At 50.2% G+C, this 17,105-nt stretch overlaps 1 protein-coding gene across 8 annotated transcripts in view; it reads left to right on the forward strand.

Annotated features, from left to right (window-relative positions):
• CRACDL (CRACD like) overlaps nucleotides 1-17,105 on the forward strand; it is a 135,056-nt gene that overhangs the window by 96,362 nt on the left and 21,589 nt on the right. For all 8 annotated transcript variants that reach the window (XM_077915051.1, XM_077915050.1, XM_077915055.1 and 5 more), the window contains exons 4-7: nucleotides 2,700-2,835; nucleotides 3,110-3,274; nucleotides 8,973-9,200; nucleotides 13,610-15,122. In XM_077915051.1, coding sequence (XP_077771177.1) covers nucleotides 2,700-2,835; nucleotides 3,110-3,274; nucleotides 8,973-9,200; nucleotides 13,610-15,122 — 2,042 coding nt within the window. The remainder of the gene's footprint in view (nucleotides 1-2,699; nucleotides 2,836-3,109; nucleotides 3,275-8,972; nucleotides 9,201-13,609; nucleotides 15,123-17,105) is intronic.

Raw genomic sequence — 17,105 nt, forward strand, 5'->3', positions numbered from 1 at the left:
GCTAGTACCCTAATTTCCAATACTGACCAATGAGTTTTGGTTTTCTTTCTTCTCTGTTTTTTTTCTATATCATTGTGAACACAAAGTTTCATATATTTGATTTGCTTTAGCCCATGGCAGTCTTTATTCATTTTTATGTTCACAATGTCTCATCTTACACTATTGGGAGTCACTTCAAATTACCTCCTGGATTCTTTAGACATGACCCCTTTGTCTTTGAAACCTTCGTTGCTTGCTTTCTTGTACAATGAGAAATCCCAGCTTTATTTTGTACATTTCCTGTCTTAGACCTATAATCAGCCATTTCTTCACATGGTCCTGGTTCCTTTTAGTGTGAAATGGCTGTTAGAGACCACAATCTGGCTGCCAGAGGTGATGATTGCTAGTTGGCTGTCATTGCTTCTAGACTTCTTCAGTAGATTAGATATACTAGAAAATGCATTTTATTTTTTAAGGGAAAAATAACTCACTGATATTTCCAGTTAAATGTAATAAGACAAAATTTTTACTTTGATTATGTGACTTCACTGTTCTCTAATACTGAGAATCTTGGTTCCTAGTGATATTCACAAAATTATTTATTTTCTTCTTCATATAATATAAAAATTTCATTACTCTGCTTCCCACACAGAGGTTACCTATAAATATTATTTTGTACTATTTTTTAAAAGTCAGTATTGCTACCAATAAGACTGCCAAGTGTAATTTCATATCTTTGTTTTGTTGTTGTTTTGGGGATTTATCCTATTGTGAATGTAGAGTCAAAAGTCACTTGGTGGGGGGTGCACCTGGGTGGCTTAGTGTCCAGCTCTTGATCTTGGCTTAGGTCATGATCTCAAGGTTGTGAGATGGAGCCCCTTATTGGGCTTCATGCTAGATATGAAGCCTACTTAAGATTCTCTCTCTACCTCTCCCTCAAAAAAAAAAAAAGTCTCTTGGATGTTGAGTTAAAGTCACTTGAAATCATTCTTTTCTCTGTGCAGTTATGCCAACAACATGATATAAAATTAGGCTCATTTGTTTCTGTTTGTTTTCTAGTTTTAGAGATTATCTTATTTCCCTTTTTGTTTGATTTTTGTCTTCTAACTATATATAATATTTACATAGTTTCAAAGACAAAATTGTAAATGTATAAGTAAGTGCCTTGGCACCTTGTCTCCCCATCTCGTTTTGTCTTTCCCGTAACGGAAACTATTTTTATTCATTTGTTGCTTATCCTTCTATTTTTATGTTTTAAAACAGGAGCAAACAACACACTTCACATATGTTCCCCACTCCCCACGTAGAGCTAACACACCGTAAACATTGTTCTGCACTCTGCTTCACTTTCTAGTGAGTGTGGTCTGGCGCTGCCCGGTACACATAGCCTTCTTACCCTCTGGGTCTGCTGCAGGGTCTCTATCAAATGATGTTCCGTGGTTTATGCCGGGAATCTGCTGAAGGCCATTTGGGTGTTGATAGTCTTTTCCTTCTGTAAATGTAGCGAATGGCCCTGAGCATGTGACCTTTTGTGTTTTTGCCAGTGTATCTTTATGGAGGCCTTTTTGTGCTCTCTCAACTCTTGCTTACACCCAGAGTGGAGGTGTTGGGGCAGAGGCTATGGTTTCCAGTGGGCACCTGGAGGAAACACAGGTGTGCGTGTGATCTTTGTAGCAAAAGCTGCCATTGTCAGGGAGGGCCTGCAGGTTGTTTCACTTGGCTTGAGGACACATCCTTCTGGGAGCCGTCGGTTCCCCACTTGCAGACTCACCACTGTGGGCTAGAAGGAAGTTGGCAAGCATCTTTAACCAACACAACGTGATCTGCTGTGGAGCGGGACCGCTTCTCAAAGTTCCTAATGCCTGGTGGAGGACAGGATGCCTGGGGCGGCCTATGGGTGGGGGAGTGGGGAGCACAAATGCCCAGAGCCTGTGGGGGCGGGCTTTCCTTCCTTCATCATCAGGTCTTGATCACCTCCTTCCACCTATTGTTCAGGCGGCCACTGCTGCTAGGAAAATCTGACAGCTAACTCCCACATCCTCTTAGGACATTATATGAATGCCCTATGGGTTCAGTGCTGAATTGGAGTCTTGAGCTCAGGGTTGGGGCAGGGGCCAGGATGGTGATGACAGAAAGGCCCACCATCTATACTCCAGGGCCTAGGCACACAAGCTAGAATGCACAGATCATAGCAGGTAATGAAAAGAGGCATAGCTTTGCAGATTTGCAGTTCTCATTTCAAACCCAGCCTGTGGAATGTGTGTTTTGTAATACCTTGCAAGGACACCTCCATCAGGCAGGCCTTCAGCCTGCTGTGCAGACACAACCTCTAGCCCACCGAGAAATGGCCTATTTGCCCACGAGGAACAATTTCACCTTCCTCAGACATCCACCACGATCTTCTACACAGCCTCCCAGCCAGCGGAGGCCCCCAGCCAGCCCTTCATTTCTATAGTTTGTGTCTTAGACCTCATACCTCATAAACCCTAGTTTTCCAATTAGTATAAAGAATTCACACAACCTTCAATTCAGATCGTTAGGAAAACCCTGTCTCTACAGTGCTCCTAATAGTGGACTGTGGTATTTGACAGGGTGAAGATAAATGGAGTCAAAGGCCACTAAAAAATAAATGCAGCCAAAGGCTTATTGTGGATGTGCCATTAGGCCCCAGGCCTCTGGTTGGGGGAACACAGAGTTTCACAGTGCCTCTTTTATCCTAGGGAGTCGAGGGGCGCCCTGGGCAGCCGGGCCCTGTCACACGACAGTATTTTCATTCCTGAGTCGGGACAGGACCCTACTCGGCCTGTGCGGGTATTTTCCCAAGAAAACGTGTGTGACCGGATTAAAGCCCTGCAGGTAAACTTTTCCTTGGCAGTGACAATGGGTATGTATGTCAAGTATGAGTCGAGAAGTTTTAAAATTATTTTTGCTTAGTTTTTTTGACATATCTTAAAGTATAACTGCATGCAGGATGCACCAAATCACTTACAGACAACTTTTTAAGTTCAGCCCACTACAACCAGGCCAGGGCATCAAAAATATCCCCTGAATGAATGAATTGGAGCAGGAAGGTGTGTTGATAAAAAGTTGCCAATGAAAACTAGAGCAAATATTCTTTATTGTAATCTAGCTAAAAATACAGTGTAATGTGAAAATGGGACCACCACCTCCTCCGGGGGGCCTTCCTGCCAAGCGGGGAGAGGATGCTGGCATGAGTTCCGAGGATGATGGTCTGCCCAGGAGTCCCCCAGAGATGTCCCTGCTGCCTGACATCGGTCCCGGCACAACCATAAAGGCAAGTGAAGCCTGTACCACCTCACAGCTTTGTGCGTGCTCACCTCAGAGGGCAGTGGGGGGTTCTGGTGGCCCGTGTGTGTTCCTATAAGATTCCCACAGTCTGTGGCCAGGAGGTATCCCAGACCAGGTCAGTGGAGCTCACAGTCAGTCTTTGGGCTGCATTCATTTTCATTCTTTGAGCAGAAATTTCCATCTTGTCAGGAGATGCAGTTTGGGTAACATTTTTCAAAGTGGTTACAGATCTGATACAATCGACCCTATACCTGGTTTTTCCGGTCTGAGCAGGTGACCAGACCGGGCTTCCCATCTAAAAAAAAGGGAAACACCTTGATGTCTGTTTTCTGTTGTCATGACATTTGGCTGGAGGAGGAGGGAGTGGACTTAATCTGGACTCTCAGATCTGAGTCGAGGGCCCTGAGAACTTGCTGATCTAGGGCTAGAATGCGAGGTGTGGTGCTGGTAAACAGGGCAATAGGGGAAGTTTGACAAGCAGGAAGGGTACTTATGACTTCAGCAGGGCAAGGGAGCTGATCCTGGATAACACTCTTCCCCACTAGAAAAACAGGAGGAGGAATTGAGTCTTGTATAAGCCCCGGCTCGTGGTGCCACCATTTTAAGCTCATTCACTGTTCTTGTATGTAAATGACCATTTTTTTCCCTTTAGACACACCTTACTGGGGGGTGGATAGAATTGGAGTTATATGTGTTATGCTGATACTTGAAAAATAAATGCCAGAGTCCATGTTTTATACCCACTTCTTGCCCTTGTGTGTTCTTGGAGCTATGGCTTGTGCCCTGGCCGGGGTGCTATGCACTGTGAATCTTGGGGATTCACTGTGAACCGCCGTCTTGGAGATTCTGAACTGCTCTGTAATACATGCAATAGTCACTTCAACTTGGACATCCAGAAGCCCCCTTGCAAAGGCAGGGAGAAGAATATTTACCTAGCTTGGGTGCAGTTGAGAGCTCCCAGAGCATCGCTGATACCAGAGGAAGGACTGTGGTATAGCTGAATGTAAGTAAGCCCTAGGGTAGGGGGTTTGCTCAGAGCTGGCTAGAGAATTGTTCTCTCCAGAATTCTGCTCTAAGGTGAACCTGTCTCTGCTTGTTCCATGAGCAGGGTCTGAAGACTGAACTACCCACACCCACTCTCCCATGTTGAAGCAAAGAGAAGACAAGGATTATTTGGCCCATTTCCTGGATTTCAAGCCTACCCCATACCCCTTAACATCTTAAATACTGGAGGTGAAGGTTGACAGGCTATGGCTGCCTGTGGTGTCACATGACAGACCCATCTTGTACTCTGAAAGGAGCAGCTTCAGCATCCCCAGCCTCAGGACCAGATGGGACTTTGTATGCTTCAGGGCCATGTGTTGGGGAGATGACTCTCACGAGCCAGTTAACTGACTTGCCCTCACACCATCCCATAGTTCTCTGGCTCTCACAGCACCATGGTTCTCTGCCTTTAGCTGGCACAGTACAGAAGAACAGGTAGTTTCTAATTCCATTCATTGAGGCATGAGCCCAAATCCAAACCTGCAAAGCCCTACAATGCACAGATTCCATAGTTAGCTGCGTGGGAGCCACTCACACTGGGCAGGGCTGGCCTCCTCTTCTCAGCATCCCTCCTATGGTGATTATGTTACTGAAAAAAACAAGGTTCTCAGATTTTATTAATTGGTAGTATGAACAAGCTACTAGTTTCATAAGAAACTAAAATTGGAGCCTTTAAGACTTAAAAAATAAATATAATGTTTATTATCATGGTTTAAAAGACACAGTGATCATATTTTATGCCCTGAAAGTTTCTTGGGCACAGTGAAAAAACTGAAACAGCCCACAATCCCATCCTTTTGGGATTTAAGGTATCATTATGTCAAATATTGTGGGTTATATAAAAACATTTTAAAGGGTGCATTGTTTCCCCCTCTCAACCTGTCCAATGTGCCCAAGAAACTTAAGATTATTGTGATAAAAGGTTTCCAGTAACAAGTATCTCATGACATTACCAAGATGATATTTCCTGATGGAATGAGTCTTTCAGGAAGTGCATGGAATTATTTTTAAAATCTCATTACCACATGAAGTAATAACTAATGAAACTCTATTTGGTGATTTTTAAGGTAATATGTTATCAAACTAGCCATCTGTGAAGTGTCCTGCCATTAAGTAGGAAACACTGGGTAGAGGGTGGCAAGTTGGCAAGTCGTCTCTGTCCTGGGTGATGAGGGAAGATAACATAAGGAGAGAGACAACATGGGCTCTGGCAGAAGCAAGCGCGCGCACGCGCACACACACACACACACACACACACACACACACACGCGCGCGGCTGTGCAGCCAGGCAGGCAGCAGGTTCTATAACCTGTAGGAATCTGTCCCCGGAAGGTTTTGGAGAGGATTATGTGAGGTCAGGTAGGTCAGTACCTCCTCTTCCCTCAGCAGGAAAGGCCAGCTGGAGTGCAAAGCCAGCAGGCTCCTCCTTCCCACAAAGGCCCCACTGGCCCTGCTTCCTTTCTGCAGGCTGTTCCCCCTGCAGCAGCCTCAGCCCACCCCTTGATGGCTGAGCCCCTCTCTTTGAGGACAAACACCTTAAGGCAGCTGTCACCCAGGGTCACTCCTGAAAAAGCCTGCGAACTTCAGACCAATTTCCCATTCCTCCAACGTCACATTCCTCCAACGAAGGGCCCGCGTTAGACTTTTTAAAATCATTCACTTCCAGAATCATCCAGAAGCACAGATTTCAAGACAAGCCGGGTGAGTGGGAGCAAGCAGTACAAGGGGCAATTCTTTCAACCCACAGATAAAAACACAGGTCAGCTTTCCTGCTCCACCCTACCTCACGTAATTACCTCACTGATCAAACCCAGGACTTGCAGTTCTCCTCAGCCGTCAAGGTGTTGGTTTTTCAAGCCCGAAGAACCCTCAGAATGACCGCGAAGACTTGAGAAGTAAGCATTCAACGCCTTAGCAGAAGACCAGCCATGACAGCCAGCACAGGGGTTTTGCAGGGACAGAGGTCATTGTGGTCAGAGTTTCTGAGAAGTTAAGCTCCTTGCCCGGCCTCATGCCCTCAGGGGCTGGAGTGGGCCTGAGCCCAGGACCATCCGCTGGGTGCGCTCAGGCAGTGCAAGCGCAGGGCGAGCTGAGTAGAGAGGAGGCAGAGAAGGCTTGTCCTTTGGGTTTATGGAGGGGGTGGTGGGTGAGCGAAGCCCATGTCCACACAGAAGACATAGTCATTCTCACCTGGGAGTAATTGCATTTGCAAAAGCAGCTCATCTTGCCTGTTCTCTTAAGTCCCCACAGGCAGAAAATCAAAACCCAACGTTTTATGAAGTGTTCACGCGTTGTTCCTCTAGAACGCACCCATTCTGGTGGTGACCCTTAGAGGACGCCTGGGAGACATGTCACCTGTGCAGTCTTAGGTAACTTCCTGAGTCATCAGCTACAACCATGGAAGCCAGAACCACAGGCACAGAGGAAGCCGCGAGTCCTGTCCTGTGGTTTATTGTTTTTTTCTTGCTTTATTCCCATAAGAACCCAAGTAGCTGAAACAAGAGAACTAAAATGGACCATGTCCACTTATAACCCTTTTCCCCTCATTGTAGTAATGGTCTTCTCCTAGTTGGCAGGAATAAACTTAATACTTGCAGGAGAAAACGTAAGGGACCTTTCTGCTAACAGGGAAAATACATTTCTCCGAGGAAGTTCCCTGGCAGGGGCAGTCCCTGCATCAGCTTGTCTCTCTAACAGTGACTTCCTTCTGCTACCCCTAGTTTAGCAGAGGCTATTGGAACCTGCATGGCGTGGGCCTCCAGGGTTGTGGAAAAGAAACTGGGCAAGATATACCCAGGCCCCTGGGAGTCTGCCTGCTGCCCACGTCGCTCTCTGCCCCTTCCTGAGGAGGCCATTTTCACGGGGGCTTATTAAATCATTATGAGGTGCATAAAATTATGGTCTTAGGTTAAAATGTAAGCTTGATGGCCCCTTGCACCCAATAAGATGGCTACTATCAAAGAAAGAAAATAACAAGTGTCAACAAGGATGAGGAAAAATCGGAGCCCCTGTGCAGTGTTGGTGGGAATGCAAAGTATGGGAAACAGTATGACGGGTCCTCAAAAAGTTAAAAATGGAACTACTCTGTGATCTAGCAATTCCTACTGTATGATCCAGCAATTCCACCTCTGTGTGTATCTCTGAAAGAACTGAAGGCCAATTCTTGAAGAGGATTTGTACACACATGTTCACAGCAGCAGCATTCATAGTAGCTAAAATGTGGAAGCAACTCAAGTTTCCATTGATGGATAAATGGCTAAACAAAATGTGGTATCTACATTCAATGGAATATAGTTTGGCCTTCACAAAGGTAGGAAAGTCTGATACATGCTACAACATGGGTGAACTTGATGTTAAGTGAAATAAGCCAAACAACAACAACAAAAGGCAAATAGTGTATTTAATTTAAATTAAATGTGAGGTACCCAGAGTAGTCAAATTTGTAGAGATAGGAAGTAGAATGATGATAGGAAGTAGAATGATGGAAGTAGAATGATGATGATAGGAAGTAGAATGATGGCTGCCGGGGCTGGGGTGGGGAGGGAATGGGAAGTTGTTGTTTAGTGGGTACAGAATTTCAATTTTACAAGAGAAAAAATTCTGTGGATGGTTGCCCGACAACATGAGTGTACTCAGTGCCACTGAACTGCGTGGTTAAAAGTGGTTGCAGTGGTAAATTTTGTTGTGTGTAGACATACAAAATTTGGAAAACAAAAAACATTTGGGGAAAAAAAATGTAAACTTGACACAAATACTGAGCACCATACTAGAAGTGGATGCCAGGCTTGTGACTAAAGCCCAGCACCTGCCAGATTCTCTTTCTGTTCCTCACTCCTCATTGGGGCTACATTTGCTCATGGGTGTGCATGAGGATCCCCTTCCACCAATTCATGCTGATAAATATCTTTACAATAGAACCCACTTAGACTTCACTCAGTGAAGGAGTTTGCCAAGTTCAGTGGGCAGGCAACTGTCATTCTTCCACGTGACTACCAAAATCCCCCTCCTCCCGACAACATTTTTGCCCTTGACTAACTACCAGTGCCTCCCTGCTGAGGTATGAGGTAGGAAAATATTTTTAACTCCAGATGGTAACTTGAAGCCAGATTTCTCCAAGAGGACACATGAAGACAGAAACCTTCTAGAATGAACAATGCAGTTGCAGCGATGGGATGCTGGGTGGTGGGCTTGGCACATCCTATGCTGCAGCCTGTAGAATCACACCTCTGGGCCACCCTCTCAGTTTCCAGAGGCAGGACCAAGCCTGCTTTTGCAGAGATCAGATTGGTCCATTTCATCAGAGAAAGAAGCTCTTGTCTGAAGCGCGTGTACCCAGGGAGGGTGAAGGCAGAGTTATCTCACCAAGGATGCCGGGGACACAGGTCCTCTGCTTAGCCTTGGAAATGAGAAGTTTTTAGGGGTTAGGCCAACATTTAAAACTCCCAGCCATTTACCTTCCTAAGGAAGTACCCCAGAGTCCTTCCTGTTGAGAGTCAGATTTTACATCTGTCCCTCTGCCTAAAGCCCAGAGGCGGCGTGGGAAGACTGAGCTCACTAAAAAGAGGGGGTTGATATGTTGGCTGGACCCACTCCCAACCGAGAAGTTAATGCTGGGTGTGCTTGCTCCTTGTCCCTTGAAGGTCTCTGTAGTTCCCTCGTCCCGGCCACAGTCTCCAGACCAGCTCCTCTCCAGGCAGGCCAGCGACGCCAGTGTCTCCCCCCGCACCTCGGACAGCAGCTTGGCACCCGTGGCTGATTTCGATTACCCTCCAGAATTCTCCTCCTGCCTGGACAACTCTGCAGCTAAGCACAAGCTCCTGGTTAAGCCCCGCAACCAACGGTCCAGCAAGATGAGGCGGCTGTCTTCGGTAATTGGGCTTCGTCCTCCACGCAGAGGCAGGACAGGCAGGCCCTGCGGCACCCCCGCTCCCGCCACCCCTGCCTCTCTCCTCTCAGGGTCATGTGCCCCTTCCGAGAAACCCCCACAGCCGGTGGGGCATCCGCAGGAGCTGGAGTTGCTCTTCCTTTTCAATATAGGTCAGATATGTCTCTTCCCCACATAAATATGCCACGTGTTCAGGGCAGCAAATCCTACAAAGCTGCTACGTGCTGTGGGTGCCTTGCCTTGCCCACGGCGCTCCGCATAAGGCCTGTACTCCCGGCCTGGAACAACCAGGCCCTACCTGCCTCTCAGACTGCCTCCTATTCTCTCTCTCTCTCTCTCTCAGCACTTTGATGCCTGCTGTATCCACTGCTTGAGACACTCTTCTCCTGGCTTGCTCCTTCTCAGTCTTTGGGTCTTGGCTCCGAGGTCCTCTCCCGCAGAGAGGCTCACCTGACCAGCCTATGGAAAGCATCCCTACCTTCCCACCAGCATGTTCACTTCCTTCATAGCACTGGCCATGCACAGAAGTGACCTCTGTGAACGTGTGAGCTCACTTCTTATAGCCAGTCTTTTTGAGACCTCGTCCCAGCCCATAGGGCATGCTAGCTACAAAGCTGGCATTCAGTGTGCATTGGTTGGATGGATGGATGAATGAGGGAATGAGCCGGTGACAGAGAAGCTGATGCACTAGCGTGGACTCCTGCCTTGGGTGAGGACTCTTTTAGTGGTATGGGGATTGTGCCCCTGTGAGGACCAGCCACCCCCCACTTTGGTCATGCTGCCTGCGTAGTTGTCAGCTCATGGTGCTAGGAATCAAGAACTCATTCATGCAGTGCTTTGGCCTTATAGTACCAGTGGGTTAGAGGTCCACATAAGATTGTTGCCTTCTCTGCTGCCTGGTGGTGCCCACAGTGTCTCAGCCCTGGAGGAGCTGAGAGCAGGATGTGGGGCCAGCATGGCCACAGAAAATGACAGTGCTGAGAGAGAGATGCTCACAGCCCAACATTCTCTTCCTCCTTTCCTGGAGACAAGATTGTGGGGTACCAATGAAGTGCCCAGGACAAGCTAGGTACTCAGCTAGGATCAGTGGGCTGGGGCCTCTCAGGATTCCAGGGACTCCCTGGAAGTAGTGGGTTTTCCTTTGGGCAAGGTGCTTTTTAAACTCTTGGCAGCAGGGTTGACTTTAGAAGGGACTAACACTGGAGAAAGTAGTGAGCTGTGATTACCCTCAGGCTAATGTGTCCTTTTGTTAGCTGAGCTTTATTCCCGTGGAGATGTCTTTTGCCTCGGCAAGAGCACACATAACTAGCCACAGCCTGGCCAGGCTTTGTGGCAGAGGGAAGCCCAGGTCGTACTCCACGTGGAAATGGGGCATCCCCATTCGCTGTCCACTGGACAAAGCTGCTCCTCTCATTCTTTCTTGACATCTTAACTTGGTTTAGCTCTTGATCCCCATTTTTTAGAATAACAGAAATTCTGATTTAGGCCATCTGGGAAAACATGTCTTGATTTAAACTCTCATTTATCTATCCTCCCTTCTTCTTTGCTTCCCCTTCTTGGTAGGGAGCAGGCATGGATACCTTCAGTTTTTGACTGGGCAGCAGTGTTGGCTAGTGGTCACAAGTGTCATTCTTGGGTTCTGAGGTGGAGGCCTCTGGTCTCCCTTTGTCAGGAGCACCCTTTGCCCTTGGTCACAAGGTCCCTCCTCCCCACTATGAGGACTTTCCTGGGACTCTGGCCCCTCTTGGGGGATCAGGGTGCTTGCATATGTTCCCATTCTGCTCTGAGGGTGAGGAGGAGTGGCCACACTGCCCCCTCTTATACCTTGGGACTTCAGGAGAGATTCACGGCCCACCTCCCCCCGGCATCTCTCTCTGAGTCTCCAGTTTAGTCTCCCTGCTACTGTCCACATTCTGTCCTCTGTCTGGGCAGAACAGCTGTCCAGTCCGGCCAGGCATTCTCCAGCTCTGTCGTCGGTGGGGTAAACCCTCTACTCCACACCATCTAGGCTCAGAATCTTCTGGAGCTCTGGAGGGAAAAAAGGTTTGGGGGCGGGCTTTTCTTACCTTAAAAACTCTATCTTGGCACAATTCACAAACAAACCAACCTTGGCTTTTAAGACTGTGATATTTAATACAAGTTAGAAAAACACAACCAAGAGTACATTTGTCCAGATTCTTCTGCCCTGCCAGCACAGAGGTCAGGAAAGACCAACACACACAAGACAAATGCTGGCTGTTATCTCAGTATTTTATGCTGCTGCTCAGAACCATGCCCTGTAGTGCGGCTCTGACGCGCTGGAAGCAGAACACCCACGACTATTTACACCAGCGTCACCACCCTGGCTGGTCCTCATCCCAACCCAGACAGTGCCAGGAGCAGGGGAGTAGGAGCAGCATGATTATATGAGTAGCCTGGAGTTGTGGCTGACAGAGCTGCCAACTCTGGTCTCAGAGTCTGACACTACTTACGGGCAGTGTCCTCTGCCCAGAGATGACACAGATGCTGCCCCAAGACTCTTCCTTCCTTCCAGTAGGAGGAGGCAGATGTGCAGGCACCCATGACAGTCTCCATCTTGGTGCAAGCTGAGCAGTGGGTCCTCTGCTCCCTCTTCCTCCAGAGGGTTGTGAGGGCCCAGAGAAGGAGGTGAGGGGAAGCGGCGGTGGAGATTGAGTGGGTATATGGAACCTTCCTGAATCAGAAGCTGCTTTGTTCCTTGCAGAGGCTCTGCTCGGTGTCCAAGTCTTTGCTCCATGCTGCCTTCGTCCTGCCCGGCCCTTCACTCTTACCTCCTTGTAGCTGTGAGTGGCTCAAGGTGGGATGTGTCCAGCCAGGCCTGCTTCTTAGCTTTATGCTCATCTAGTGAGGGTTGTGATAGTTTTAAAACGTGACCCACATCCTAAACAGGTTTCAACATCAGTGATTTCCTGTAGTCACAAAAGACAGGTAACACCTTTTAAATCTGCAGCTTTTGAAAATTCTTCTATAGATTTCTTTGCATATCTTCATCTTTTCAAATCAAGGGGAATAGGATTGTGCATCTCGGCAAGAGTTAGCTTAGGTATTGTCACAAACATCCCAGTTACCCCGTGTGCTGTTAGCAAGCAGATGCCAGCTGGAAAATGTTAAAATAATGCCAGCAAACAAACAAACAAAACACAAACACTCCTGCACGTTTCTTAACATAAAGAAAGGGAGGGGGGGGGGCGTCTAATGTCCTGAACTTTTTTTTTTTCTTTCATGAAGATAGAAGTGTTTTCTGATGTCCTGAACTTTTCAAAAAGATTGACCTCAACACCCTCAAGCTTTTGGTCATTTTCTCATAGTGCTTTTGAATAATTTATGACTACCTTGATCTCCTTCCTGAGCAAGCAGCTGATTTTGGGTATGGCAAGGAGGAAGCTGGACTAAATTTAAATTCCAGAGACTTCAGAAGAAAAATACGGGGCAGTGTTTGATTGTCAAGCCAGTAGGGCTTCAGGAGAAGAGGAGCACCATAAGCTTCAGGGAATAGGCAAGACTTCCTATAGGATTGGAGTCTGAGACCATTCTTGGGGGGATGCTGGTAGTAGTACATGCTGGGGGTGTGGGGAAGGAGGAGCTGGCCAGTCATTCGGCCCAGAATGTGGCATATTCAGTAGTGGGCTCTCGGCTTGACCTGAGCAGGGAGTGAGAGAATTTTAAGACCAGAGAATATAAGATCTTTGATTTAGCTGAGAAGTTTGGATTTTTTCCTTCAGCTATGGTCTGGAATTTTTCTCTTACAAGTTGTGGTTTGCTCTGGACTGTTTGATGTGATATGAATCACCCTTCAGGCAAACCATTCTCCCTTCCTCATGAGGCCCGTCTCTGGAGATGAGAGCAAGGAGATGGGACATAGCTCCCAGGCAGCACAGGGTCATAGAGAAGAGCACCAGCCCTGCAGCTAAGCTAATAAGCTTAGTCTTGACCAAGGTGTGGACCTCTCTGAGCTCCCAGTTTTCCAAGTGCAAAAAAGGAAATAATCTTTTTGCTTATTGGGATGAATCAAGAGTAAATGAAATAATAGGTGTGGAGTGCAAAGCACAGCAGACATCCAGCCAATTTGATCCCCTTTGCTTCATTCAGTCTTTAGAGCAGTGTCCACCGGTTTGTGGCTCGGCCACTAGAGCCTTAAGCATACTATTTACTATAAGGGCATAGCTGCCACTATTCTGCTGAAAGCTGAACTCCTAAGACTGGTAAGGGAAGGATTAAGAAGAGACACAATGTGTGAATGTCTGCCTAGGTGCCAGCCTTAGAGGCACACTGCTTCCTTTAGACCATATTAAGCCTTGTGCAAAATGGAAAGGTCGTGGGCTTCCTGATATCGGACATAATGATGCTGTCTTTTGTCCTCTCTGTTTCTCCAAGCGAGCACAGTCTGAATCCCTTAGTGATCTGACGTGTACCCCAGAGGAGGAGGAGTATGATGAGAAGTCATTACCCAGAGTCAACACAGAAGAGAGTCCCAATTCTGCACAGCAGGACACGGTAGCGGACAGAAGCCCAGAGCCCCGGGGGCCGGTCACCGTGCTGCAGCCTGGAGGGCCTCGGGCTCGGCGGGCCCGCCTGCAGCACTGCCCAGCACTCAGTGCCAGCGCCGAGGAGGAGGAGGAGAGCTTCCTTGGGGATAACCCCGCAAGCCGCCCGGCCACCCCTGAGGTCCCCGAGCCCGAGGCCGTCGCAGCCCCCTGCCCGGAGTCCACATCTCTGCCCGAAGGCTCCCCGCACCACAATCCCAAGAGCGAAAACCAGGGGGAGGAGGTGTCCCTGGAAAGCACGTGTCCCCCGGCCAGGGAAGCAGCGGATGAGGTGGCTTGCGCTTCTGGAGATGTGGAGATTCGGTTATCTCCCTCCATCCCCGAGGGGGACGCGGCCCCTGCCGAGACTGCGCCCGCCACCACCTCGGACGGTGCCCCTGGTCCAGACGCGCCCGACCAAAGTGTCCAGGTGGAGCTGGAGCTGGAGCTGACGCTGGAAGCGCCGGGGCCCGAGGGAGCAGGGAAGGGATGTCCCGAGGCCCCGAGCGCCCCGAGCCCCCCGGCCCCCAAGAGCTGCTTGAAGCACAAGGCCCCGGCGGCCCCGGCGGCCCCGGCGGCGGCGGCGGCGAGCGCGAGCCCCGGCGAGCCCCCCGCGGAGGAGGAGCGCCCTGCCGGGGCCCTGGACGCCGAGCACCCTGGGCCCGAGCACCCTGGGCCCGAAGCCGCGGCCGCGCCGCAGGGGGGCCCCGAGAGGCGGGCGCGGGGCGGCGGCGAGCTGCGGGCCGTCAGGTTCTCCGTGTCGTCGGGCCGCGCGTGGCCCCGCTCGGGCAGCGGCCGCCTGCTGGAGCGCGCCGGCCCCGCGGGGCCCCCGGCCGGCCGCCTGCCGCTGCTCCGGAGCGGCCTGGCCTGGAAGAGCGAGGCGGCGCTCGACGACCTGCGGGCGCCCCCGGCGGCCCCCGCCGCGGGAGAGCCGTGCCCGGCCGGCCGCGAGCCGCCCGCGGGGGAGGACCGGGGCCCCTTCCCGGTCAAGCTGCGCTCCACCTCCCTGTCCTTGAAGCACAGGGAGGCGGCCTCCGCCGACGGCCGCGCGGGCAAGAGATACAGCGCGGAAGCCCGGGGAGAAAAGGGGGGGCTGGCTCTGCCCCCCAGGGACGAGAGAGGCCAGGCCAAGGCCCCCTCCCCCCGAGGGGCCCGGCCCCCGCACGAGCCCGGGAAGGGGCGGGCGCGGCCGTCGGAGCCGCTCAGCGCCAAGCCGCCGCTGCCCAGGAAGCCGCTGCTGCAGGGCCGCCCCCTGCCGCCCCCGGACGCGGGCCCCGGCGAGCCGGCCCAGGGCGCGGAGCCCCGGCGGGAGCCCGGGCGGGAGCCCCGGCGGGCCGAGGCGCGGTCGCCGCACCGGGCAGCGGGTAAGAGCGGGGCCGCGGCGGGGCGGGGCGGGGCGCACCTGGCGGGCGCACCTGGCGGGCGCACCTGGCGGGCGCACCCGGGGCTGGGCGGCGGGGTCCTCTTGGCGCCGCTCACGCGCTGGGCTCGGCCAGGGCTTCCGAATAGGGGCTGGGGAAGGGGGGAAACAGAGCAGGGCGCTGCGGCAGCTGAGAGAACTCAGGGACACGTGAGAGCCCTCAGGTAGCGTGTTCCCGGAGAGCAGCCGGGCCCTGGGGGGACCACGCAACCGCATCCCGCATCCCCCCCTTCGGACGCCCGGTGGGTTGGAGGATCCCGGGACAGATGCGCTCGCGCAGGTGGCGGCACGCGGGGGCCCGCCTACACCGCTGCTTGGTTATAAAGGAAGCATCTGGCTCCCTGTCACTGAGTGTCCTTCCCACCTTCTCCCCTCTCTCCCTGCACCAAGAATTTTTTTCCTGTTTAATAATCAGGCTCATGTGGCCCAGCCTCATGAGGGAAGCATCCCATTTATTGGAGTCACAAGCCTCTGTGAGACAGGAGCCCCTTGGGGGGCGGGGGGGGGCGTTAACTTCCTGTCCCAAAAAGGAGATGGTGGGAAGGCTGGGGCAGAGTGTAAGAATCTTCTAAAGCAACTAACTGTCCTTTAAAATGAGCAGAGACAAAATAGATGACCTTTCGATGTCTTTGACATTTGTCACTTTTTATTTTTAGCGTTTCAGATGAAACAAGAAATCTGTTGGAAGTGGGTATTTGTGGCAGAGCTAAAGGATATTTCTTTACTGGGTTCTTTTATTAATGGAAATCAGTGAGCCAGAAACGAAACCGTACGCACGAGTCATGTGTGCATGTGATGAAGGCCCTAAGGATAAGCTTTTCATGGCAAATTTTATTTGAAAAACAAAACTTTCAGGATGTTTTAAGTGGCATCTGTAAGTCCAGGACTCCACTTGAAATACTGCATTGTGGGGCCAAGAAAATAGGAGCCAGTTGTTCTCCTAGGGACCCCATACCTTGAAGAGAGGATGAAGGACACACGTCTAAGGAAAAATTTAGCTCACAGACAGCAATGTAAAGATGGGGTCAAAGAAATTCTTTTCTGCCTCCCTCCTAGGAAGTTAGTGAAAATGCAGTGAGTGTCTTTGTGTGTGTGTGTGTGTGTGTGTGTAGTGCTTTAAGTTCTTGGGTGACAGTTCTAGGCAGAAACGCTAGGAAAATGCCCTCAAAGAGCCTACATGCACAGCCTTCCTGATGCAAGGCCCCTTGGCTCAGTGGTGATTCTTTGCAGCTGCTGCCACCGCCCTACATTAAGATAATCAGTGAGGGAGCTTTGGGAGAGGTTCAAGCCTTCGCTGATGATCCACTCAGCAAATTGCCAGTGAGGTTATTGAAGCTATTGTAGAGTGTTTCAAAAACCCATTGAAATATCACGGGAGGAGGGGGTTTGCTCTGTGCAGATAAAACCCTGACATCAGCACCGTCCACCTTCACGGCCTGGAATTGAAAATGTCTCTCAAGGGCTTGCCGACTGAATGGAGCTTAAACACGGGATAGATACTTGGGTTCATGATCAGAGCTGGAAAAGAAGCTTCAGAGGGCCATGCTTGACATGTCAATAATTTATGACTTCCTCAGCTTAAGCTATGAGAGTTAGGATTGTTTATTGTCAAATGTCTGGAATGGTCTCTAAAGACCTTTTTTTTTCTTTAATTTCAAACATACAATATAGTATTTACCATCAGCCTTACTTAAAAGCATAGTATAAAAGAATTGTCCATTTATTAACATTCTCTAAGCCACAGAAATAACCAATCCAGATGAACTCCAGGGTGAAAGAATCTAGGTTACTTTAATGCAGAGGTAGTGATTTTCATTTCAGTGCAGAGAGGAAGGGAAGAATTACCCTCATTCTGCTGGAAACCAACTCTCCCAAAGTGTGGTTCTATTTGAGGGGCAAATATCAGGACAGGCTGTGGCAGCTGCCA

Source organism: Canis aureus, chromosome 11 (assembly GCF_053574225.1).
Source record: "Canis aureus isolate CA01 chromosome 11, VMU_Caureus_v.1.0, whole genome shotgun sequence".
In the NCBI taxonomy this organism is placed as follows: Eukaryota; Metazoa; Chordata; class Mammalia; order Carnivora; family Canidae; genus Canis; species Canis aureus.